The sequence below is a fragment of the Orbicella faveolata genome, unplaced genomic scaffold (assembly GCF_042242905.1).
Source record: "Orbicella faveolata isolate gen_17 unplaced genomic scaffold, um_ofav_v1 contig_12, whole genome shotgun sequence".
In the NCBI taxonomy this organism is placed as follows: domain Eukaryota; kingdom Metazoa; phylum Cnidaria; class Anthozoa; order Scleractinia; family Merulinidae; genus Orbicella; species Orbicella faveolata.
Genome location: NW_028301539.1, coordinates 328,000 through 354,334, shown reverse-complemented (window position 1 = coordinate 354,334; position 26,335 = coordinate 328,000). Strand labels below are relative to the sequence as shown.

Below are 26,335 nucleotides of genomic sequence, written 5' to 3'. Positions count from 1 at the left end.
TTCGGGGTTCAATAGGAAGGTAATGCCACGTCAATGCCACGTTACTTTTGGGGAGCCGTTATTTTCGAAATTCTACAGTATATAATTTATGCTATTAAAAAGTATACGACATTACCGATAGAGGCCGGTCTTTTCCAAAACTAAATGCAATACCGATTAACTTACGTGGGTTTTAGCCTCTTCTATTCTAGTAGTAAACATGAGAATTCTAGGTTCAATTTACTTTGTTCAGAAGTAACTACAACATTAATTGATTATTTTATTACAGTTTTCTACTTTTTGGGTGCGTTTTAAAACAAGTATTCCACTCGCGCTTGTTGGATATGAGATGATTAAAGACAACTCATATCCAACGCGCTCGTGGAATGAAGATATGGTTGACCAGCTCCCAGTTGGCTTTATAGCTCAGTTGGTCGAGCATTGCACCGGTATCGCACAGGTCATGGGTTCGAATCCCGTGGTTCCACAGCCACTTCGACAAGGTTATGACGCAATTTATCATCAATAAGAGCACAGACGCATATAAAACTGACGTCAATTTTATTTCTCGGTTGGAGAATCAGTTAGCTGTGGTGGCTGTTGTGGCTGTTGTTGTGGCGGGTTCATTTCTTTATGTCCTGGTTTGCTCCGTCTCCTTTCGGAATTTTCGTCAGGATTGAGCCTGAGGTAAGCTAAGTTATATCTGAAGAAGTCATGACTCTAGATAGGTCTGATACAGATTGTAAGAACGTAAGCTACCCTTCGACTTCAAATTAATAGCGTGTTGGCCAGTCATAGTCAGCTCATGGTCGTGTTTAAGTGTAAACTGTTTAGAAACCATTGAACCTTTTAAGACGTCCCTATATAACGATATTTCATGGTCGATGGAGATCAATATAAGTGAATTTGATGTATTGGCGATTTAATACTAAACGTATCTAAACACAAACTACGTATTAGCTTCCTGAGCGTTCCTGTACATGCCGACCCATTTGTAACAGACGCAAAAGTTGCTTAATGAGCTTTTAGTATAGTTTTTTGTGATAGAGATAAGAGAATTCTCAGGGTGCTATTAAAACCATACGTTTAGGTTTGTGAAATTCACTTGGGCTCTGGTACATTTACAAATTATAATTATAGTCTCACTCTGACAGGATAGGTTGTTGAGATTGAAGCTTTTACAGTTGTTTTGTTCTCAAATCATTTGCCCTTTGAGTTGACTTACAAGCTTTAGATAATCAGCTGGTGTTTACTGGAATATTTGGCACGGCTTTTTTGTTGGATTTTAAACTTTAAAAACCCTCAGAAGCATAAATTTGGACTTTTTATACTAGTTAGGCAGGCCATTTCATCATTACTTATGGCAGTAAAGTAAAAGTAAGTAAGTAACTTTATTTAAGTCTTGGGCTAAAATAGCAGTAACAAAACCACTAAATGTGGACACTTTAACATAAAGGATTAAAATGACAAGATCTATTAAACAATTAGATTATGAGCTTGAGATTTCTATCGCGTGATAGTTGACTCGGGCTGCGAATAATCTAATTGTTTTTGTATAATTCTACTAGTCGTTCAAAACTTTATCTAATTACTCTTCACAGACACCTTGAAAATGCAAAGAAGCGGCTGTCATTTTGTTAACAAGTGCACACTGCTACGCTAGCTACTCACTATCTATCACAGAATAGTTGATAGTAGTGTAGCCAATTAGACAATGGCATTCGTGATAGAATGCTGGTAGATTTATACTAAAAGCTATTATAAAAACAAGATAAAACTGCATAAAATATATATAAGATGAAATACATGAAAAGAGCATGTGAAGTGCAATTACTACCACAACTATCAGTCAAAATATCCAAGTCAAGTTTAGTTTGCAAATGTTTTTCTGCCAGTGCTTTTTCTGTTGGTGTATGAACTAACCATCATCAAATCATATCAATAACAGAAATATTATTATTTTGTGATTGTTTCACCTCAGGTGACCACTCAGTTCCAAAATCATGTAATTAGGGTGAGTGATTTGAGATTATGAGCATGACAACTCTAAATGGATCATGTGTACTTAAGGCATCTGTCGCTTGAGTATCAGCCGATACTGTTGGCCGATATATTGACAGACAGTCGGGCGAGATATCGGCCAATACGTGGTCGACATTTCGACTGAGAGTGGGCTGATTGTCGGTCGACATGTTATTCAAGTTAATAGACCGTTGGTCGACACTATCAGTTGGTATGTCGGTCGACACTCGGCTGAAACCTCGACTGATGTGTTGCGATCAACAGTTGGTGGTGTATCGGTGGACTGTTGGTGGTATTGGTGTATTGCTAACTGTTGTTTTGCTGAAATAGCAGCCATCTCCTTACCCACAGGAGACGCGAAAGAAGAGTCTCTATCGTCTATGCTCATGTGTTGATGGAGTGAGGATGCAGCTCAAACTGCCGTCATTTTGAATACATTTCTAATGCAACTTGAGGTCTCGACAATCATAGCTGGAAAAAACAGTCATTGAGATAGAAGAACGTTGCCGGTATGAAGAGTCAAAAACGGCTGAGGGCCTCCGAAAGACCCTCTCAAAAGACTAGAGAAGATTATTTAATATTTGAGTAGAGAAGATAGAAGTCGACCAGCAACGAGAGCTGACCAAATGAGCGTGTAGTGTTGACTGAGTGTCAGTGAAGTATTGGCCAACTGTTGGCCGAGTGTCGGGAAAGTATCAGTCGAGTGTCAGCCAACATGCGTGTCCGTTGATGTTGGTCGATATGTTGGCCGAGTGTCGGTCGACATATTGGCGAATAGTATCGACCGATACTCGGCCGACAGATGCCTTAAGTACACATGATCCCTCTAAATTGCTTGTAGCAAGTCCATGTATATGGATACCTTCCTACGGTTGGAGCTATGAATGTCTACAATATCTGACCAGTCGCTGAGTTGAAATGTAGGACATTATTAGTGACATACATAATTTTGGGATATCTTGGTGAGTAGGCAATGTTTACTCACTTTTGGATCTTTCTTTCTTGATCATTACAACCAGGCACAGCTTTCACCAAGTGTGTCAAAATATTGTTCTCAAAGAATCTTGCAGGTCTTCTTGTGGTTTCTGAAAGCTTTTGATCAGAAATACAATTGAAGGGGTGAGTGCAAAACCATGCTAAGTGACGATTTGGGTGAAAAAAAAAATTTTCGCGAAAGGGCTTGAATTTTTGCATGTGGTCTTCAATGTAATAGAAAAAGGCGGCCCTGTATTTTTGTCGCTGGTTTTTGCTTCGTTTTCGAGTTATAACGTATGGAAAAATACTTGGCTTTTCCTAGCCATGTCTTTAGGAGTTTATTTGTTGAACAGCAAACAGGCAGACTGTTTATAGTGTATGAAGTCAAAATCAAATCTCACAGCATATATAGAGCGGAAATCTGGGAACAGATTGTTTACATCGGCTATTGTGACGTGAGCACAACACGTGAATCGATCGAGCGGCAAACGAAATACCATCGAACTAAAAAGAGATGTGCCGCATTAGAGCTCTGTCAACTAATATCTTAAGCATTGTGTTAAAGTACCTTGTGTGCCTGCCTGGTGGTTGAGAGGCATCATTAAGCCTCGATAAACCCGTAAGTCATCAGCACGTTTTAAAGAATCAAAATGTGTTCTGAAACTTCGAAGGTAGCTGATATACCGTAATCGTGTTATCGGCGTTCGAAGTCAGATCGAGCCAGGCAGCAAAGTCCAAGAGCAGTTCTTGCCCAAGAAAAATACCCTCTCGTGAGTTGTGGCCCATTTGCCAAGCGTTGCTAGTGTCAAAGTTTGGAAAGCGAGAACTGGTTTTTGACTTATAAAATTTGCCTTGTATCGACCGCCATGTTTTCCCGCGCACGAGGTGTAAAGACCCTTCCCGGCATGCATTGCGATCACGTTCTGCTCGCGTTTCTCGAACTGGTAACTAGATTGTTTCGGCTTTTTTCATTTAAAGATAATAATGGCCAACAAGTAGCGATCGATTGTAACATAGATCTGTGATCCAGGTTGCTTTGATTTTATTTCATATCGGCATGATTTGTAGTGTTTTGAACTTCTGGGATCAGCGGACATGCAGATGTATGGAGACCCGTACGTTGCGCAGAAGGGTTAATTTGTTAAACTGTTAGGCGGTGCGTGACATAAAGCTACGATCGCGTTGGTCGAAAAATATGTATTTATCTCGTGATTTTTAGCCATTTAAGACGTTGCTGTATTTGGAAAAGTGCTTATTTGATGTTTATTTGTTCAGTGCAGATAGTCATTGTCCCAGATAACCAAAGTAAGTTCCAGATGTTAACACTATTTTCCGGCCGCCATATTTTACCTATTTAAACCTGAAATCAACATTTTTGAGCTTATACGTTGCGTGAAATTAACATTTTGCTGTTTTCTAAGTGAAATCAACATCCTTGCCGTCACGCGTTACGTGAAATCAACATTTTTACCTATTTAGACCTGAAATCGACATTTTTGAGCTTATACGCTGCGTTAAATCAACATTTTTCTGTTTTCTAAGTGAAATCAACATCCTTGCCGTCAAGCGCTAACGTGAAATCAGCATTTTGACCTATTTAGACCTGAAATCAACATTTTTGAGCTTATACGCTGCGTGAAATTAACATTTTGCTGTTTTCTAAGTGAAATCAACATCCTTGCCGTCACGCGTTAACGTGAAATCAGCATTTTGACCTATTTAGACCTGAAATCAACATTTTTGAGCTTATACGCTGCGTTAAATCAACATTTTGCTGTTTTCTAAGCGAAATCAACATCCTTGCCGTCAAGCGCTAACGTGAAATCAGCATTTTGACCTATTTAGACCTGAAATCAACATTTTTGAGCTTATACGCTGCGTGAAATTAACATTTTGCTGTTTTCTAAGTGAAATCAACATCCTTGCCGTCACGCGTTAACGCGAAATCAGCATTTTGACCTATTTAGACCTGAAATCAACATTTTTGAGCTTATACGCTGCGTGAAATTAACATTTTGCTGTTTTCTAAGTGAAATGAACAACCTTCCCGTCACGGGTTAACATGAAATCAACATTTAAACCTTTTTTGACCTGAAATCGACATTTTTGAGCTTTTACGTTGCGTGAAATTGACATTTTGCTGCTCTCTAAGAGAAATCAACATCCTTGCCGTCGCGCGTTAACATGAGTCAACGTTTTAACCACTTTTGACCTGAAATCAATAAATTTGAGCTTATATAAGTTGCGTGAAATTGACATTTTGCTGGTTTCTAAGTAAAATCAAAGTCCTTGCGGTCGCGGCGGGCCGATCCTTTGTTATAATAAACCGAGGCGAGACTTCGACTTATAACAAAGGCTTGGCTTGGCTATTATAACAAAGGGTCGGCTCTGTTTATCATAACAAAGGCCCGGCTTCGTTTATTTGAAGACCTCGGCGGGAAAAGGGCGCTAGGTATTTTAATCAAAAGTGAACTTTGTCGAAAACGCTCCAAATTTCCCATACAGTTTTGTTTAGGTATGTTTAACAATGTCCCGTAGTTTTTCCGCTAAGCTTCGCTTCGTTTTCGAGATATTGCGTATGCAGAAAAACCACTCGGTTTTCCTAGCGGCGTCTTTATGAACGAAGCAAAAACCAGCGACAAAAATACAGGACCACGTTTTTCTATTACATTGAAGACCGCATGCAAAAATTCAAGCCCTTTCGCGAAAATTTTTTTTTTCACCCAAATCGTCACTTAGCATGGTTTTGCACTCACCCCTTCAATGCTCCCTCATCATAGGCCTGCAATGCGTGCAGAGAGCTTTATATTATGCTCCCTCATCATAGGCCTGCAATGCGTGCAGAGAGCTTTATAATATGCTCCCTCATCATAGGCCTGCAATGCGTGCAGAGAGCCTTATAATATGCTCCCTCATCATAGGCCTGCAATGCGTGCAGAGAGCTTTATAATATGCTCCCTCATCATAGGCCTGCAATGCGTGCAGAGCGCTTTATAATATGCTCCCTCATCATAGGCCTGCAATGCGTGCAGAGAGCTTTATTGAAGGGGTGAGTGCAAAACCATGCTAAGTGACGATTTGGGTGAAAAAAAAAATTTTCGCGAAAGGGCTTGAATTTTTGCATGTGGTCTTCAATGTAATAGAAAAAGGCGGCCCTGTATTTTTGTCGCTGGTTTTTGCTTCGTTTTCGAGTTATAACGTATGGAAAAATACTTGGCTTTTCCTAGCCATGTCTTTAGGAGTTTATTTGTTGAACAGCAAACAGGCAGACTGTTTATAGTGTATGAAGTCAAAATCAAATCTCACAGCATATATAGAGCGGAAATCTGGGAACAGATTGTTTACATCGGCTATTGTGACGTGAGCACAACACGTGAATCGATCGAGCGGCAAACGAAATACCATCGAACTAAAAAGAGATGTGCCGCATTAGAGCTCTGTCAACTAATATCTTAAGCATTGTGTTAAAGTACCTTGTGTGCCTGCCTGGTGGTTGAGAGGCATCATTAAGCCTCGATAAACCCGTAAGTCATCAGCACGTTTTAAAGAATCAAAATGTGTTCTGAAACTTCGAAGGTAGCTGATATACCGTAATCGTGTTATCGGCGTTCGAAGTCAGATCGAGCCAGGCAGCAAAGTCCAAGAGCAGTTCTTGCCCAAGAAAAATACCCTCTCGTGAGTTGTGGCCCATTTGCCAAGCGTTGCTAGTGTCAAAGTTTGGAAAGCGAGAACTGGTTTTTGACTTATAAAATTTGCCTTGTATCGACCGCCATGTTTTCCCGCGCACGAGGTGTAAAGACCCTTCCCGGCATGCATTGCGATCACGTTCTGCTCGCGTTTCTCGAACTGGTAACTAGATTGTTTCGGCTTTTTTCATTTAAAGATAATAATGGCCAACAAGTAGCGATCGATTGTAACATAGATCTGTGATCCAGGTTGCTTTGATTTTATTTCATATCGGCATGATTTGTAGTGTTTTGAACTTCTGGGATCAGCGGACATGCAGATGTATGGAGACCCGTACGTTGCGCAGAAGGGTTAATTTGTTAAACTGTTAGGCGGTGCGTGACATAAAGCTACGATCGCGTTGGTCGAAAAATATGTATTTATCTCGTGATTTTTAGCCATTTAAGACGTTGCTGTATTTGGAAAAGTGCTTATTTGATGTTTATTTGTTCAGTGCAGATAGTCATTGTCCCAGATAACCAAAGTAAGTTCCAGATGTTAACACTATTTTCCGGCCGCCATATTTTACCTATTTAAACCTGAAATCAACATTTTTGAGCTTATACGTTGCGTGAAATTAACATTTTGCTGTTTTCTAAGTGAAATCAACATCCTTGCCGTCACGCGTTACGTGAAATCAACATTTTTACCTATTTAGACCTGAAATCGACATTTTTGAGCTTATACGCTGCGTTAAATCAACATTTTTCTGTTTTCTAAGTGAAATCAACATCCTTGCCGTCAAGCGCTAACGTGAAATCAGCATTTTGACCTATTTAGACCTGAAATCAACATTTTTGAGCTTATACGCTGCGTGAAATTAACATTTTGCTGTTTTCTAAGTGAAATCAACATCCTTGCCGTCACGCGTTAACGTGAAATCAGCATTTTGACCTATTTAGACCTGAAATCAACATTTTTGAGCTTATACGCTGCGTTAAATCAACATTTTGCTGTTTTCTAAGCGAAATCAACATCCTTGCCGTCAAGCGCTAACGTGAAATCAGCATTTTGACCTATTTAGACCTGAAATCAACATTTTTGAGCTTATACGCTGCGTGAAATTAACATTTTGCTGTTTTCTAAGTGAAATCAACATCCTTGCCGTCACGCGTTAACGCGAAATCAGCATTTTGACCTATTTAGACCTGAAATCAACATTTTTGAGCTTATACGCTGCGTGAAATTAACATTTTGCTGTTTTCTAAGTGAAATGAACAACCTTCCCGTCACGGGTTAACATGAAATCAACATTTAAACCTTTTTTGACCTGAAATCGACATTTTTGAGCTTTTACGTTGCGTGAAATTGACATTTTGCTGCTCTCTAAGAGAAATCAACATCCTTGCCGTCGCGCGTTAACATGAGTCAACGTTTTAACCACTTTTGACCTGAAATCAATAAATTTGAGCTTATATAAGTTGCGTGAAATTGACATTTTGCTGGTTTCTAAGTAAAATCAAAGTCCTTGCGGTCGCGGCGGGCCGATCCTTTGTTATAATAAACCGAGGCGAGACTTCGACTTATAACAAAGGCTTGGCTTGGCTATTATAACAAAGGGTCGGCTCTGTTTATCATAACAAAGGCCCGGCTTCGTTTATTTGAAGACCTCGGCGGGAAAAGGGCGCTAGGTATTTTAATCAAAAGTGAACTTTGTCGAAAACGCTCCAAATTTCCCATACAGTTTTGTTTAGGTATGTTTAACAATGTCCCGTAGTTTTTCCGCTAAGCTTCGCTTCGTTTTCGAGATATTGCGTATGCAGAAAAACCACTCGGTTTTCCTAGCGGCGTCTTTATGAACGAAGCAAAAACCAGCGACAAAAATACAGGACCACGTTTTTCTATTACATTGAAGACCGCATGCAAAAATTCAAGCCCTTTCGCGAAAATTTTTTTTTTCACCCAAATCGTCACTTAGCATGGTTTTGCACTCACCCCTTCAATGCTCCCTCATCATAGGCCTGCAATGCGTGCAGAGAGCTTTATATTATGCTCCCTCATCATAGGCCTGCAATGCGTGCAGAGAGCTTTATAATATGCTCCCTCATCATAGGCCTGCAATGCGTGCAGAGAGCCTTATAATATGCTCCCTCATCATAGGCCTGCAATGCGTGCAGAGAGCTTTATAATATGCTCCCTCATCATAGGCCTGCAATGCGTGCAGAGCGCTTTATAATATGCTCCCTCATCATAGGCCTGCAATGCGTGCAGAGAGCTTTATTGAAGGGGTGAGTGCAAAACCATGCTAAGTGACGATTTGGGTGAAAAAAAAAATTTTCGCGAAAGGGCTTGAATTTTTGCATGTGGTCTTCAATGTAATAGAAAAAGGCGGCCCTGTATTTTTGTCGCTGGTTTTTGCTTCGTTTTCGAGTTATAACGTATGCAAAAATACTTGGCTTTTCCTAGCCATGTCTTTAGGAGTTTATTTGTTGAACAGCAAACAGGCAGACTGTTTATAGTGTATGAAGTCAAAATCAAATCTCACAGCATATATAGAGCGGAAATCTGGGAACAGATTGTTTACATCGGCTATTGTGACGTGAGCACAACACGTGAATCGATCGAGCGGCAAACGAAATACCATCGAACTAAAAAGAGATGTGCCGCATTAGAGCTCTGTCAACTAATATCTTAAGCATTGTGTTAAAGTACCTTGTGTGCCTGCCTGGTGGTTGAGAGGCATCATTAAGCCTCGATAAACCCGTAAGTCATCAGCACGTTTTAAAGAATCAAAATGTGTTCTGAAACTTCGAAGGTAGCTGATATACCGTAATCGTGTTATCGGCGTTCGAAGTCAGATCGAGCCAGGCAGCAAAGTCCAAGAGCAGTTCTTGCCCAAGAAAAATACCCTCTCGTGAGTTGTGGCCCATTTGCCAAGCGTTGCTAGTGTCAAAGTTTGGAAAGCGAGAACTGGTTTTTGACTTATAAAATTTGCCTTGTATCGACCGCCATGTTTTCCCGCGCACGAGGTGTAAAGACCCTTCCCGGCATGCATTGCGATCACGTTCTGCTCGCGTTTCTCGAACTGGTAACTAGATTGTTTCGGCTTTTTTCATTTAAAGATAATAATGGCCAACAAGTAGCGATCGATTGTAACATAGATCTGTGATCCAGGTTGCTTTGATTTTATTTCATATCGGCATGATTTGTAGTGTTTTGAACTTCTGGGATCAGCGGACATGCAGATGTATGGAGACCCGTACGTTGCGCAGAAGGGTTAATTTGTTAAACTGTTAGGCGGTGCGTGACATAAAGCTACGATCGCGTTGGTCGAAAAATATGTATTTATCTCGTGATTTTTAGCCATTTAAGACGTTGCTGTATTTGGAAAAGTGCTTATTTGATGTTTATTTGTTCAGTGCAGATAGTCATTGTCCCAGATAACCAAAGTAAGTTCCAGATGTTAACACTATTTTCCGGCCGCCATATTTTACCTATTTAAACCTGAAATCAACATTTTTGAGCTTATACGTTGCGTGAAATTAACATTTTGCTGTTTTCTAAGTGAAATCAACATCCTTGCCGTCACGCGTTACGTGAAATCAACATTTTTACCTATTTAGACCTGAAATCGACATTTTTGAGCTTATACGCTGCGTTAAATCAACATTTTTCTGTTTTCTAAGTGAAATCAACATCCTTGCCGTCAAGCGCTAACGTGAAATCAGCATTTTGACCTATTTAGACCTGAAATCAACATTTTTGAGCTTATACGCTGCGTGAAATTAACATTTTGCTGTTTTCTAAGTGAAATCAACATCCTTGCCGTCACGCGTTAACGTGAAATCAGCATTTTGACCTATTTAGACCTGAAATCAACATTTTTGAGCTTATACGCTGCGTTAAATCAACATTTTGCTGTTTTCTAAGCGAAATCAACATCCTTGCCGTCAAGCGCTAACGTGAAATCAGCATTTTGACCTATTTAGACCTGAAATCAACATTTTTGAGCTTATACGCTGCGTGAAATTAACATTTTGCTGTTTTCTAAGTGAAATCAACATCCTTGCCGTCACGCGTTAACGCGAAATCAGCATTTTGACCTATTTAGACCTGAAATCAACATTTTTGAGCTTATACGCTGCGTGAAATTAACATTTTGCTGTTTTCTAAGTGAAATGAACAACCTTCCCGTCACGGGTTAACATGAAATCAACATTTAAACCTTTTTTGACCTGAAATCGACATTTTTGAGCTTTTACGTTGCGTGAAATTGACATTTTGCTGCTCTCTAAGAGAAATCAACATCCTTGCCGTCGCGCGTTAACATGAGTCAACGTTTTAACCACTTTTGACCTGAAATCAATAAATTTGAGCTTATATAAGTTGCGTGAAATTGACATTTTGCTGGTTTCTAAGTAAAATCAAAGTCCTTGCGGTCGCGGCGGGCCGATCCTTTGTTATAATAAACCGAGGCGAGACTTCGACTTATAACAAAGGCTTGGCTTGGCTATTATAACAAAGGGTCGGCTCTGTTTATCATAACAAAGGCCCGGCTTCGTTTATTTGAAGACCTCGGCGGGAAAAGGGCGCTAGGTATTTTAATCAAAAGTGAACTTTGTCGAAAACGCTCCAAATTTCCCATACAGTTTTGTTTAGGTATGTTTAACAATGTCCCGTAGTTTTTCCGCTAAGCTTCGCTTCGTTTTCGAGATATTGCGTATGCAGAAAAACCACTCGGTTTTCCTAGCGGCGTCTTTATGAACGAAGCAAAAACCAGCGACAAAAATACAGGACCACGTTTTTCTATTACATTGAAGACCGCATGCAAAAATTCAAGCCCTTTCGCGCAAATTTTTTTTTTCACCCAAATCGTCACTTAGCATGGTTTTGCACTCACCCCTTCAATGCTCCCTCATCATAGGCCTGCAATGCGTGCAGAGAGCTTTATATTATGCTCCCTCATCATAGGCCTGCAATGCGTGCAGAGAGCTTTATAATATGCTCCCTCATCATAGGCCTGCAATGCGTGCAGAGAGCCTTATAATATGCTCCCTCATCATAGGCCTGCAATGCGTGCAGAGAGCTTTATAATATGCTCCCTCATCATAGGCCTGCAATGCGTGCAGAGCGCTTTATAATATGCTCCCTCATCATAGGCCTGCAATGCGTGCAGAGAGCTTTATTGAAGGGGTGAGTGCAAAACCATGCTAAGTGACGATTTGGGTGAAAAAAAAAATTTTCGCGAAAGGGCTTGAATTTTTGCATGTGGTCTTCAATGTAATAGAAAAAGGCGGCCCTGTATTTTTGTCGCTGGTTTTTGCTTCGTTTTCGAGTTATAACGTATGCAAAAATACTTGGCTTTTCCTAGCCATGTCTTTAGGAGTTTATTTGTTGAACAGCAAACAGGCAGACTGTTTATAGTGTATGAAGTCAAAATCAAATCTCACAGCATATATAGAGCGGAAATCTGGGAACAGATTGTTTACATCGGCTATTGTGACGTGAGCACAACACGTGAATCGATCGAGCGGCAAACGAAATACCATCGAACTAAAAAGAGATGTGCCGCATTAGAGCTCTGTCAACTAATATCTTAAGCATTGTGTTAAAGTACCTTGTGTGCCTGCCTGGTGGTTGAGAGGCATCATTAAGCCTCGATAAACCCGTAAGTCATCAGCACGTTTTAAAGAATCAAAATGTGTTCTGAAACTTCGAAGGTAGCTGATATACCGTAATCGTGTTATCGGCGTTCGAAGTCAGATCGAGCCAGGCAGCAAAGTCCAAGAGCAGTTCTTGCCCAAGAAAAATACCCTCTCGTGAGTTGTGGCCCATTTGCCAAGCGTTGCTAGTGTCAAAGTTTGGAAAGCGAGAACTGGTTTTTGACTTATAAAATTTGCCTTGTATCGACCGCCATGTTTTCCCGCGCACGAGGTGTAAAGACCCTTCCCGGCATGCATTGCGATCACGTTCTGCTCGCGTTTCTCGAACTGGTAACTAGATTGTTTCGGCTTTTTTCATTTAAAGATAATAATGGCCAACAAGTAGCGATCGATTGTAACATAGATCTGTGATCCAGGTTGCTTTGATTTTATTTCATATCGGCATGATTTGTAGTGTTTTGAACTTCTGGGATCAGCGGACATGCAGATGTATGGAGACCCGTACGTTGCGCAGAAGGGTTAATTTGTTAAACTGTTAGGCGGTGCGTGACATAAAGCTACGATCGCGTTGGTCGAAAAATATGTATTTATCTCGTGATTTTTAGCCATTTAAGACGTTGCTGTATTTGGAAAAGTGCTTATTTGATGTTTATTTGTTCAGTGCAGATAGTCATTGTCCCAGATAACCAAAGTAAGTTCCAGATGTTAACACTATTTTCCGGCCGCCATATTTTACCTATTTAAACCTGAAATCAACATTTTTGAGCTTATACGTTGCGTGAAATTAACATTTTGCTGTTTTCTAAGTGAAATCAACATCCTTGCCGTCACGCGTTACGTGAAATCAACATTTTTACCTATTTAGACCTGAAATCGACATTTTTGAGCTTATACGCTGCGTTAAATCAACATTTTTCTGTTTTCTAAGTGAAATCAACATCCTTGCCGTCAAGCGCTAACGTGAAATCAGCATTTTGACCTATTTAGACCTGAAATCAACATTTTTGAGCTTATACGCTGCGTGAAATTAACATTTTGCTGTTTTCTAAGTGAAATCAACATCCTTGCCGTCACGCGTTAACGTGAAATCAGCATTTTGACCTATTTAGACCTGAAATCAACATTTTTGAGCTTATACGCTGCGTTAAATCAACATTTTGCTGTTTTCTAAGCGAAATCAACATCCTTGCCGTCAAGCGCTAACGTGAAATCAGCATTTTGACCTATTTAGACCTGAAATCAACATTTTTGAGCTTATACGCTGCGTGAAATTAACATTTTGCTGTTTTCTAAGTGAAATCAACATCCTTGCCGTCACGCGTTAACGCGAAATCAGCATTTTGACCTATTTAGACCTGAAATCAACATTTTTGAGCTTATACGCTGCGTGAAATTAACATTTTGCTGTTTTCTAAGTGAAATGAACAACCTTCCCGTCACGGGTTAACATGAAATCAACATTTAAACCTTTTTTGACCTGAAATCGACATTTTTGAGCTTTTACGTTGCGTGAAATTGACATTTTGCTGCTCTCTAAGAGAAATCAACATCCTTGCCGTCGCGCGTTAACATGAGTCAACGTTTTAACCACTTTTGACCTGAAATCAATAAATTTGAGCTTATATAAGTTGCGTGAAATTGACATTTTGCTGGTTTCTAAGTAAAATCAAAGTCCTTGCGGTCGCGGCGGGCCGATCCTTTGTTATAATAAACCGAGGCGAGACTTCGACTTATAACAAAGGCTTGGCTTGGCTATTATAACAAAGGGTCGGCTCTGTTTATCATAACAAAGGCCCGGCTTCGTTTATTTGAAGACCTCGGCGGGAAAAGGGCGCTAGGTATTTTAATCAAAAGTGAACTTTGTCGAAAACGCTCCAAATTTCCCATACAGTTTTGTTTAGGTATGTTTAACAATGTCCCGTAGTTTTTCCGCTAAGCTTCGCTTCGTTTTCGAGATATTGCGTATGCAGAAAAACCACTCGGTTTTCCTAGCGGCGTCTTTATGAACGAAGCAAAAACCAGCGACAAAAATACAGGACCACGTTTTTCTATTACATTGAAGACCGCATGCAAAAATTCAAGCCCTTTCGCGCAAATTTTTTTTTTCACCCAAATCGTCACTTAGCATGGTTTTGCACTCACCCCTTCAATGCTCCCTCATCATAGGCCTGCAATGCGTGCAGAGAGCTTTATATTATGCTCCCTCATCATAGGCCTGCAATGCGTGCAGAGAGCTTTATAATATGCTCCCTCATCATAGGCCTGCAATGCGTGCAGAGAGCCTTATAATATGCTCCCTCATCATAGGCCTGCAATGCGTGCAGAGAGCTTTATAATATGCTCCCTCATCATAGGCCTGCAATGCGTGCAGAGCGCTTTATAATATGCTCCCTCATCATAGGCCTGCAATGCGTGCAGAGAGCTTTATTGAAGGGGTGAGTGCAAAACCATGCTAAGTGACGATTTGGGTGAAAAAAAAAATTTTCGCGAAAGGGCTTGAATTTTTGCATGTGGTCTTCAATGTAATAGAAAAAGGCGGCCCTGTATTTTTGTCGCTGGTTTTTGCTTCGTTTTCGAGTTATAACGTATGCAAAAATACTTGGCTTTTCCTAGCCATGTCTTTAGGAGTTTATTTGTTGAACAGCAAACAGGCAGACTGTTTATAGTGTATGAAGTCAAAATCAAATCTCACAGCATATATAGAGCGGAAATCTGGGAACAGATTGTTTACATCGGCTATTGTGACGTGAGCACAACACGTGAATCGATCGAGCGGCAAACGAAATACCATCGAACTAAAAAGAGATGTGCCGCATTAGAGCTCTGTCAACTAATATCTTAAGCATTGTGTTAAAGTACCTTGTGTGCCTGCCTGGTGGTTGAGAGGCATCATTAAGCCTCGATAAACCCGTAAGTCATCAGCACGTTTTAAAGAATCAAAATGTGTTCTGAAACTTCGAAGGTAGCTGATATACCGTAATCGTGTTATCGGCGTTCGAAGTCAGATCGAGCCAGGCAGCAAAGTCCAAGAGCAGTTCTTGCCCAAGAAAAATACCCTCTCGTGAGTTGTGGCCCATTTGCCAAGCGTTGCTAGTGTCAAAGTTTGGAAAGCGAGAACTGGTTTTTGACTTATAAAATTTGCTTTGTATCGACCGCCATGTTTTCCCGCGCACGAGGTGTAAAGACCCTTCCCGGCATGCATTGCGATCACGTTCTGCTCGCGTTTCTCGAACTGGTAACTAGATTGTTTCGGCTTTTTTCATTTAAAGATAATAATGGCCAACAAGTAGCGATCGATTGTAACATAGATCTGTGATCCAGGTTGCTTTGATTTTATTTCATATCGGCATGATTTGTAGTGTTTTGAACTTCTGGGATCAGCGGACATGCAGATGTATGGAGACCCGTACGTTGCGCAGAAGGGTTAATTTGTTAAACTGTTAGGCGGTGCGTGACATAAAGCTACGATCGCGTTGGTCGAAAAATATGTATTTATCTCGTGATTTTTAGCCATTTAAGACGTTGCTGTATTTGGAAAAGTGCTTATTTGATGTTTATTTGTTCAGTGCAGATAGTCATTGTCCCAGATAACCAAAGTAAGTTCCAGATGTTAACACTATTTTCCGGCCGCCATATTTTACCTATTTAAACCTGAAATCAACATTTTTGAGCTTATACGTTGCGTGAAATTAACATTTTGCTGTTTTCTAAGTGAAATCAACATCCTTGCCGTCACGCGTTACGTGAAATCAACATTTTTACCTATTTAGACCTGAAATCGACATTTTTGAGCTTATACGCTGCGTTAAATCAACATTTTTCTGTTTTCTAAGTGAAATCAACATCCTTGCCGTCAAGCGCTAACGTGAAATCAGCATTTTGACCTATTTAGACCTGAAATCAACATTTTTGAGCTTATACGCTGCGTGAAATTAACATTTTGCTGTTTTCTAAGTGAAATCAACATCCTTGCCGTCACGCGTTAACGTGAAATCAGCATTTTGACCTATTTAGACCTGAAATCAACATTTTTGAGCTTATACGCTGCGTTAAATCAACATTTTGCTGTTTTCTAAGCGAAATCAACATCCTTGCCGTCAAGCGCTAACGTGAAATCAGCATTTTGACCTATTTAGACCTGAAATCAACATTTTTGAGCTTATACGCTGCGTGAAATTAACATTTTGCTGTTTTCTAAGTGAAATCAACATCCTTGCCGTCACGCGTTAACGCGAAATCAGCATTTTGACCTATTTAGACCTGAAATCAACATTTTTGAGCTTATACGCTGCGTGAAATTAACATTTTGCTGTTTTCTAAGTGAAATGAACAACCTTCCCGTCACGGGTTAACATGAAATCAACATTTAAACCTTTTTTGACCTGAAATCGACATTTTTGAGCTTTTACGTTGCGTGAAATTGACATTTTGCTGCTCTCTAAGAGAAATCAACATCCTTGCCGTCGCGCGTTAACATGAGTCAACGTTTTAACCACTTTTGACCTGAAATCAATAAATTTGAGCTTATATAAGTTGCGTGAAATTGACATTTTGCTGGTTTCTAAGTAAAATCAAAGTCCTTGCGGTCGCGGCGGGCCGATCCTTTGTTATAATAAACCGAGGCGAGACTTCGACTTATAACAAAGGCTTGGCTTGGCTATTATAACAAAGGGTCGGCTCTGTTTATCATAACAAAGGCCCGGCTTCGTTTATTTGAAGACCTCGGCGGGAAAAGGGCGCTAGGTATTTTAATCAAAAGTGAACTTTGTCGAAAACGCTCCAAATTTCCCATACAGTTTTGTTTAGGTATGTTTAACAATGTCCCGTAGTTTTTCCGCTAAGCTTCGCTTCGTTTTCGAGATATTGCGTATGCAGAAAAACCACTCGGTTTTCCTAGCGGCGTCTTTATGAACGAAGCAAAAACCAGCGACAAAAATACAGGACCACGTTTTTCTATTACATTGAAGACCGCATGCAAAAATTCAAGCCCTTTCGCGAAAATTTTTTTTTTCACCCAAATCGTCACTTAGCATGGTTTTGCACTCACCCCTTCAATTATTGTTATGTACCTTGAAATCATCTATTGAGCAAATATTGTGTATCTTTTGAAAATCAATGTTTTTTTCATTTTTTCATACTACCCGGAATCTTGATGTGATGTTTGTTTTGTTACAAATACTAATGTTTCAATTGCAGATGGAAATTGAAATGTTCACCCAAAGTCAGGATTCCTTGACAAGATTCTAAAACACTCTTTTTGCAAAAAGCCATCTGAACCAGGTCAATATGATCATTTGCATAATTTCTTCATGAATATGGAAATAGACCAATTTTTATGTATTAAAATTCAGCCTAAAACAATAGACCTCAGCATGAGGCTCTGGGGAATAAACCTGACCAACTCTGTAGTTATACCCCAGAGCCTCGTACTGAGGTCTTTTGTTTTAGGCTGAGTTTTTATGTATCTAAACTGGTCAATTCTGGATTCTTTATTAAAATACTGGCAGATCAGAGGTGTTTGCTTCAATAATAATAATAAGAAAGGTCCAAAGTTCCCCATTATCCTGCTCACAGTGATGGAGGACATTTAATGTCAAGCACGCAAAAAAGCAATACTTTGCAATAAAACTAAAGCTTCCTAAGTTGCAACTCTATTTGCACCATAATAATTGTTGAGGTTATTCACATATCCAGTAACCACATGTCCTCCAAGAGGACTTTTGTTTAATTAAGTGATAACTTTTAAAAGTGATTAATTACTACCCCAGCCTATTGCACAGTCATATTTGTAGCCAGCTTAACAGAATATTACTAGGCTAGGATTAAGGAAGGGTTCAGGAACATTTTTTAGTCCTGCATAGTACAATTTTTTGTCTTCTTATTTTAAATAAATGGTTTTGCCTTTTATAGATTTTTCTCTTGTGGAAAATGACAAACTAAAGCTACCTTTGAAGGATATGGGTGGTAAGTAATAAACTCACTGATGAATTATGTTTAATATAACTGCCTTAAAGTGATCTTAAGAGAATTGATTCTTAAGTCTGTTCGCAATGACAATGGGTATAAGTCAGAGTGACATACAGGCACATAATTCAGCCCTGTAAAAATGGGCTGATTGAGTATAGTCAAGATTACTTACATCTTTTCTTTTCACACTTAATTGCCTTGCATGAACATTTCTCCCCCCTGCAGGCCTACAACGTAGCACCAATTTACCAAGCAGAATTGCTGGCTTAAGCTATACTCCACAAAACATGTGATATTATATACCCGACTGACTGATACTCATGTGTATTAACTGTTTTGATTCAGTTGAATTTGAACAATGAGTCATACTTCCTTTTAATGTATAGGAGCCAATACTGGGGACAATCCCAAAATATTTTTCAAATCCAAAAAAAAATAGGTTAAATCACATTTTTGTTTGCATATCTTTCTTAAAGAGTCAGTAAAATAAAAAAAACTGCAGTTCCAAATCTGCTAATAAAACTATTGGATCCACAAATATATTTTTTTACAAATCCAAAACTAGTTTGCAAATCCAAGAATTGTCGTTAAATTCAGAAAAATATTTTTGAAATCGGAAAAACATTGTTCACTTTCTGGAAGTCTGAATACCGTGGGATTTTTATCAAGCCGAGAACTTTGAAGAGAAGGCTACTAAATGATGGTAGGAGTATAGACTGAAATATCAGTCATCTCCTACATCTCGACATATTAGTAATTTGCATTTCGGCTGACTGACAAGTGCATTCTTCTTTCAGCACGACGGTCTCTGTCAGTAGCTACATGTATGGTTCTAACTGAATCTTAATCATTTGTTTCACTTTCCTTATATATTTATAAATGCTTGATCCACTCTAAGTTTGCAATTTGGATCTATTTCATTCCTCAATAACGAAGCGCAAAGAACAAAACATTCTGTATTCGGAATGGCCATTGGCACAGCTGGATTACAGACAACTTAAGCAGTTGTGAAATTAAGCCTAAAAATATTCGGGCTTGAATAGGATGGGATTTGAACTCGTGACCTCTGCGATACCAGTGCAGTCCTTGCTTTAACGCATGTACTGAATGTGGGAAAGACCCTCCCATCGAGCAGATTGAGAGAAATTGAATCAATTCCAAAGTTCTAGCTACTCTTGATAAGGAAAACTTTAAGGTGGCTCTGAACCTTATGTACAGATTCTTTTAAAACTTACCCAAAAGTTGCGTCCTATCATGCTTATTAAAATTTGACGATATAAAAAGGATTTCACCTTGCCGTTTTTTAATTATAAACCCATAAAGCTGTAATTGAGCAGTGTTTCAGCCAGACGATTTTACTTGAGGGCCAAAGTAGCCCCTGAAAACCTCTTTTAGAGGCCAATAAGAGGCCTTTCTTTTAGGAAAGGGGCCAATAAATTGAAAGCTACGAAAGGAAAAATGCATCAGTGTACCAAGGAAAATAAAGTGGTTATTAGGATCTATGATAAAATTAATTTAATAGTAAGTACTTTTTGAAGTGTTTCTACTCAATGAAGTTTCTTTTGAATCAGATACTAGTATGAAGGATGGTCTGTGGGTCATTTGCCAATTCAATTTTTGTTGAAAATTAAAAATTGAAAATTGATGTCAATTTTTGATTTTCATGATTTTTTATGATAAAATAAGAAAGTGCCAAATCGCAAATATTTTACATTTTTCCTTTCGGTAAAACACTGGAACAGAACTTATATTTTTACTTAAATCCTGTCAACAATGAAGAGAAAAATGAAACTGAGCAGCTCTTTGGTTTCTCCGACAATGTTGCAGTCTGTGGCATGACTTAGTTTTTCTGTTTTTGACAGAAGTCTAAAAATTGAAAATTGTGATCAGTTTTCAATTTTTGTTTTTCGACCAAAACATTCCAAATCATTGACAAAACTGTCCCAGAGGGAGGGGGAGGTGTCTATTCACATGGTAATTTTTGTTGCCCCCAGGCCCCCTCCCCACAGCCCAGCTTCCTTCCCTGCTTAAGTAAGTCACGCTCTCTTCGACTGTCACTTTGTGGTCTTTCACGATATTTGGAAACGTTTTGTGAATTTTGTGTCTTGTAGTTGCTAAGTTGTGTCCATTATGGCGAGCAGCAAGACTTTCGACATAAGCCAAGAAGGAAAAAAGTCTTAGTTTTCATAACTGGAGCAGCTGATGTAACCATATCGAGACTTTCTCAGGCTTTTTCGGCACCATATTGTAATATTAGATTAGGTTGGATTGGATTGGATTCGTACATGAAACACATGGATTTGCAAAACACGTATTAGAGAACAAAATTCAGGGAAGAATGAAAACTCTACAATATCCTTGAAATAAAATTTGTTGAGCTGAGCTAAATTCCACCCAATTTCATTGGTTATAAACCATCAGATATACGAGTAGATAACACATAATTCAGGTCCAGGATAAAACCATCGGGAAAAATAATAAATATGATGTACAATACTAAATCCGACATTTTCTGGGTCAACCCATTGACACCTTCTGTAAAATTTGTGTTTCAGTGATTGTGCTAGCATTCGTGTAGCTGTATGACTACACGCAAGGTTAACATTCAGCTAATAGTCTGTGATTATTGAAATACATGTAGTTGATATGAAAATGAAAGTGTACTTTATCCATGGAGTCCGAACACAGTACAGAAGGAAGCCTGCCCTGGCCTAGCCCTTGGCTCTAAACTGGAAGGGCATCCTCGTTCCCAGGGTCTCTCATCTTACCCCCCCCCCCCCCCCCCCCTTGGAGCGAGCGAGGAGAGACCCTGGTTGGGTCTGGTCACTTGTCTCCCAGAATCTGGGAGATGACAATTAAATTATTGAAGGGATGGGCAGCCTAGTAGGAATTTCGTCTATACTTAGTCTATGGGAGTGTGAGAAAAGTGATGTATTAACTGGTATCAAGAGAAAGGACATCTCAATCTCTTTTTAGAGTCTCTCTTTAGAGAGAAACCAACCAGTCAAACATCAAAAGTCGAAACATGAGTACTCCATCACGAAGGCATAAGGCAACAGACAAAATCTCTGAAACCCAGTGATATCTCTGTGGCCTAATTAACACTGCTCAGAATTCCATTTCCCTTCTCAAAGTGTTGCTTGGATTAGGTATAGTTTCACTCATTTCTCGACTTCTTGAAAACAACACGTGTACTGCACATCCATTAATTTGAAATCTGCCCAATAAACAGACCCAAACTTCCTGCTCCCAAGCTTGTCTTTAATATGTACCAAGTCCCAGGTAAATTCTTAAAACTTTAAGCGCGTCTTCGCTTTTACGAGCCCAATCCCTCCTTTAACAAATCCAGTCCAGTCCAATCAATATTTTACAATATGGTGCCGTGCCTGAAAAAGCTGTAGGAGGAAGTCTCGATATGGTTACATCAGCCACTCAAGTTATGAAAACTAAGCGACAGTCAAAGAGAGCGCGACTTAAGCAGGGAAGGAAGTAGGGCTGTGGGAGGGGGTTGGGGGTAAAAAAATTACCTTCCGAATAACCCAATGCAAAAATGTGAGAGGACTGGGACGGGTTTCTTATATTGATTAGATTGAAAATCTAAACATTTCATCTGAAATGTTACTGAATGAAAAGCTGCCCAGTCAAGTTTGAGAGTTTTCAGCAGAAAGTTGTCCAAATGGGAGCCTTGCAAAAGTTGCAAAATTCCATGCAAACCCTTAAAATTTTGTGGCCTGTCTACCCAATCCATACAAACTCTCTATTTAAGGTGATATTTTAAGAGCTATCATTTTGCCATTTTCCTCCTCTAAATACTTCTATTCTTGCCTAAGACTCTCAAATTTAGTTGATCTTTCATTTGAATACATGTATCTTAGTTTTTCAAACAAACGGAAAACAACCATACTCTTTCCCAGTCCTCTCACATTTTTGGAATGGGCAATGGACCCCTCCCCTTCCCTCTGGGGTTGTTCTGTCAACGATTTGAAAGGTTTTGGCCGAAAACAAAAATTGAAAATTGATTGCAATTTTCATTTTCAACTTTTAGACTTCTGTTGAAAACAGAAAAACTAAGCCATGCCACAGCTGACGGCAACATTGTCAGAGAAACAAAATACCTGCTCAGTTTCATTTTTCTCTTCATTATTGATAGGATTAAAATAAAAATATAAGTTCTGTTTCAATGTTCTACTGAAAGAAAAAATATAAAATATTTTCGATCTGGCACTTTCCTATTTTTAATGATAAAAAATCATGAAAATCAAAAATTGACAGCAATTTTCAATTTCTGAATTTAAACAAAAATTGAATGGATGAATGACCCATGGACCAAGGATCTGTGCATTACAAGAGAACAATCTATAGGCATACATGACAATGCAGTCAATGATCAAGGGTTTGCAATGCATTATAGGGCGATTTCAAACACGGTCAGCCATTTGGAAATTTTCCAATGTGAGAGAATCAATACAGCAAAGCAAAAGTATAGATTGACTTCTTTTCTTATGTTGAAAGTTTTAGAAGCAAAGATCTTTCAATATGATTTTCTAGAACGACATGATGTGTGAGAAATAACCATTATTGATCGTCAACACAAAGAAATCCAAATTTTTGGTCACCAAGGATGAAATTTTAGTAATTGCTTTGGCGACTGTATCAGCCGCAATATCAAGCAGGGGATGGCTTTTAAAATATTATGCCAGTGTTAAGCCTGCAGTCTTGTGAAAGAAAAGGGCCAAATCGGCCCTTTTCTTGTTTTTCTGGGGGCCATCTCTGATTTCAACGCAGGATTCCCGCAATGGCACAGTCTGGCGGAAACACTGATTAAGGGTGGTTTTAGCAGGTCATACTGTTGCTATAATGGTAACCTATTGTGTCATGAAAATGATAAATGAATGTGTTCATCGATGAGTGGACAGTTTTTTGATACCATGATTGTAGCATCACTTGATACAGAGTGGTAATAATGACCCATCAAAATCTTACTGCTGGAAACTGTTTTCAGTCACCTAAATTTTTTTAAACATGCTCCTTTTGTAAGGCAAAGTTATGAATTACAGTACATGTACTTTGAATCTGATAAGTGCACCAGATAAGAGCATAATCCAGTGGCTCTTTCTTGTTGTAGAAGTATGAAAACAGAGAAAACTAATTAAATAATAAAATGCATACCGTATGCATATACAGTAAGGCTGTATATGCATACAAAAGGCCATATGTGTCAACAGGCGAGGGTGTCCCTAACTTGAAGGGAATAAAATATTTTGACCTACTGTTTTTGCCATAGTTATTCACTCACCAAGCCCAACATTTAAGCCAAGTTTGAGCAAAATTTGTTTATGATTTGAGCTGTATCACCTCCTTCCTGGTTATCTGATAGACACTCTTTAAATTCTGGCTCGAAACTGGTGATGGATAACTGTTAAGTCTTAAAGTGCCTATGAAGTAAAAAATAATTCCTGCTTATTTGAAAGGCTTTTCAAGGTAAAGAAGAATGGCGTTTTCCTTTTTGGATATCTTTTTTCGTTTTAGAGATATTCACGTTTTTGTATCATGCAAATCAGGAAAGTGATGAGGTCATAGGTGGTTCCTCTAAAACAGCACAACACTCAATACATACATACGTACATACTTTATTTGCAACTCCCCAAAGGGGCTTTTCAGTTACAAAAGGAATAAAAAAGATAAAAAATACGTCAATTAAAATGAATAAACAAAATGGGAAAGGAGTCTAAAATTAATTACAGTATTAAAGATTTAAAAATTTACAAAGTTTAAGAATCAATCAAGAATAACTCTAGAAATATTAAAACAGTGTTCTTAAAACTTGGTACCAGCAATGTACATCACAAAAGAAACAGAATGGCACCTACTATGTTGTTGCCAAGGCAACACTCTTGGCTCAAGTCTCTTTCTGTGAAAAACCAAATATCCCCATTTGCAACCTTTTAAAGTGGGACAGAAGGTCTTCCTCGGAACACACATGGTTCCCATATTGTCTTAACTCTCCCCATTAGATTGGTGGGAGTGGATGATCCTTGTTTAAGATAAAATCTGGGAATTTTAGTCTTAATTGAAACAGAACTGGCAGCATAACTGTTGTCATGGCAATGGCATGATGGGTGTCATTATGTTTCTTTTGTGATGTACATTTCTGGTGCCAAGTTTAAAGAACACTGCTTCAATATTTCTAGAGTTATTAAGTGCATCCCTACAACACTTAAATCCCAGTTTCTCCAGAATAAATATAAGGAAATTTTGCCCCACTGTTATTGGATGTTACTATTTGAATGACCTTCCTGTATCTATATGTAACTTAGTGACTAGAAAACGTATTAAAAAAGCACTCTTCTAGTATTATTTTGCTCAGTATTAATTAATTCATACCTCTTCCTCTCCCATGTTAAGTTAACTTTTTTACCCTAATTATTTTTGTCAATTAAACAAGGGCATCTAATTAGCTTGCTATATTTTTGCCCTTTTCCATTTCTCCTCTTACTAGTCTACTTTATATTTATCTTTGTAATTTTAGAATGGAATAAATAAATAAAATGAAATGAAAATGAAATGAGTTATTCTTGATTGAGTGTTGTGCTGTTTTAGTGGAACCACCTATGACGTCATCACTTTCCATACGAAAACGTAAATATCTCTAAAACGAAAAAAGATATTCCAAAAAGGAAAACGCCATTCTTCTTTACTTTGAAAAGCCTTTCAAATAAGCAGCAATTAATTTTTTACTTCATAGGCACTTTAATGGTCTGTCACTTGTGAGCCAGTCCTGAATAATGTTGATCTTAATGGAGCAAAAGTGATGAGCTTTGCATATCTTACAGAGATAAAAGAAAAAGTTTTGAACTTGCTTGAAAAGAAAGAAGATGCCTTTGAAAGACTTGATGATTTATGGAGGGACAAAATAGATACCACAGGAATAACAACAGTGAGGAAGCTTTTTGAAAGATATGAAACTGTGCACGGACCTCTATCTACAGATGAATTAAAGGATCTTCTCAGAGATCTAGCATATGTGCAGATAACATGCCTTGTATTTCCTCAGACCCCTACTACCAGTAATTCAGGCAAGTTTTGAAATAAACACGTATATATGTACACTGCATAGTATTATTCATTTGGCAATCTTTTGAAATATTTTTTGCAGTGTTTTAAACTAATTGTTTTTAAAAGAATGTTTTTGATGCAAAGTAACCTTCATCTGACAGCCCATCCTGTGAATATTGCTTTGAAGAGGAATCTTCTAATGACTCGTTATAACTGTAACTAAAATTTCAAAGGTATGTGTTTGTGTGCAGTGATGGAGTTAGGTGTACAAAGTGGTGTGGCTACTAAGGAGACTAAGGCAAAAGTTGATTTGACTTTATTCTTTGTAGGCTTGACATTTGGAAAAGGTGTAGCTACATGTAACGCCTTGGACGGGTCAAGCTTTAAGGCTGCCACAACAGGTTTTCAGTCATCTCCCTCAAGGGTCCTGGTGACAGGACTAGACCGATCGAGAGTAAAGTTACCGTCCAAGCCGGTAAGCCATGACTGGTGTCCCGAAAAGACATCTGGAACAATGGAAGAGGCGTTGCAGGTACCTAATCATTGTTGACTGTTAAGTACTTTTGACTATTACTTAAGGGTGGCACAGTCATTTAGAGATTAAATTTTGTATTCATAAAGAACTGAACTGATGTTGAATTATAACAACAAATTCTGGCATGCTTACTTACTGCAGCAACTGTAGATATACATGTAGAACACAGTTAGCCACACATTTTTAAATGTTTTGTAATCAAGCCGAAATTACTTTTAGATAAAAACAAAAAGTTACCAGTCCTCTTTTGTATCTTTATATAAAACATAATTTACAAATTATATGCGAACCTACACGAAAGCTAAAAAGTCAAACGGAATAAGCAAGGAGTCCCAGTGGAGAAATTTTCCACATGGTGGTATCTAAGAACACCAAATGGCAAACTTCTGTCTACATGCTATTTGTATTCAAGGGTACGGAACTAATGTTCATGGGTCTGGGAATCACTTCCCAGGGCCTGGTTCTCGAGTGT

General features: G+C 38.8%; 1 protein-coding gene across 5 annotated transcripts in view; it reads left to right on the top strand.

Moving 5' to 3' along the window:
- The first annotated feature begins 509 nt into the window (after positions 1 to 509).
- The window catches only part of LOC110067512 (uncharacterized), a 35,542-nt gene continuing 9,716 nt past the window's right edge, over positions 510 to 26,335 (top strand). The window contains exons 1-6 of one of the 5 annotated variants that reach the window (XM_020774852.2): positions 510 to 666; positions 1,961 to 1,993; positions 17,502 to 17,585; positions 18,216 to 18,269; positions 25,106 to 25,348; positions 25,658 to 25,860. In XM_020774852.2, coding sequence (XP_020630511.1) covers positions 18,263 to 18,269; positions 25,106 to 25,348; positions 25,658 to 25,860 — 453 coding nt within the window. In that variant the 5' untranslated portion in view covers positions 510 to 666; positions 1,961 to 1,993; positions 17,502 to 17,585; positions 18,216 to 18,262. Of the gene's footprint in view, positions 667 to 1,960; positions 1,994 to 17,501; positions 17,586 to 18,215; positions 18,270 to 22,526; positions 25,349 to 25,657; positions 25,861 to 26,335 lie in introns of those variants that run through there. The other 4 variants (XM_089281757.1, XM_089281761.1, XM_089281769.1 and 1 more) reach the window with 4 other exon arrangements.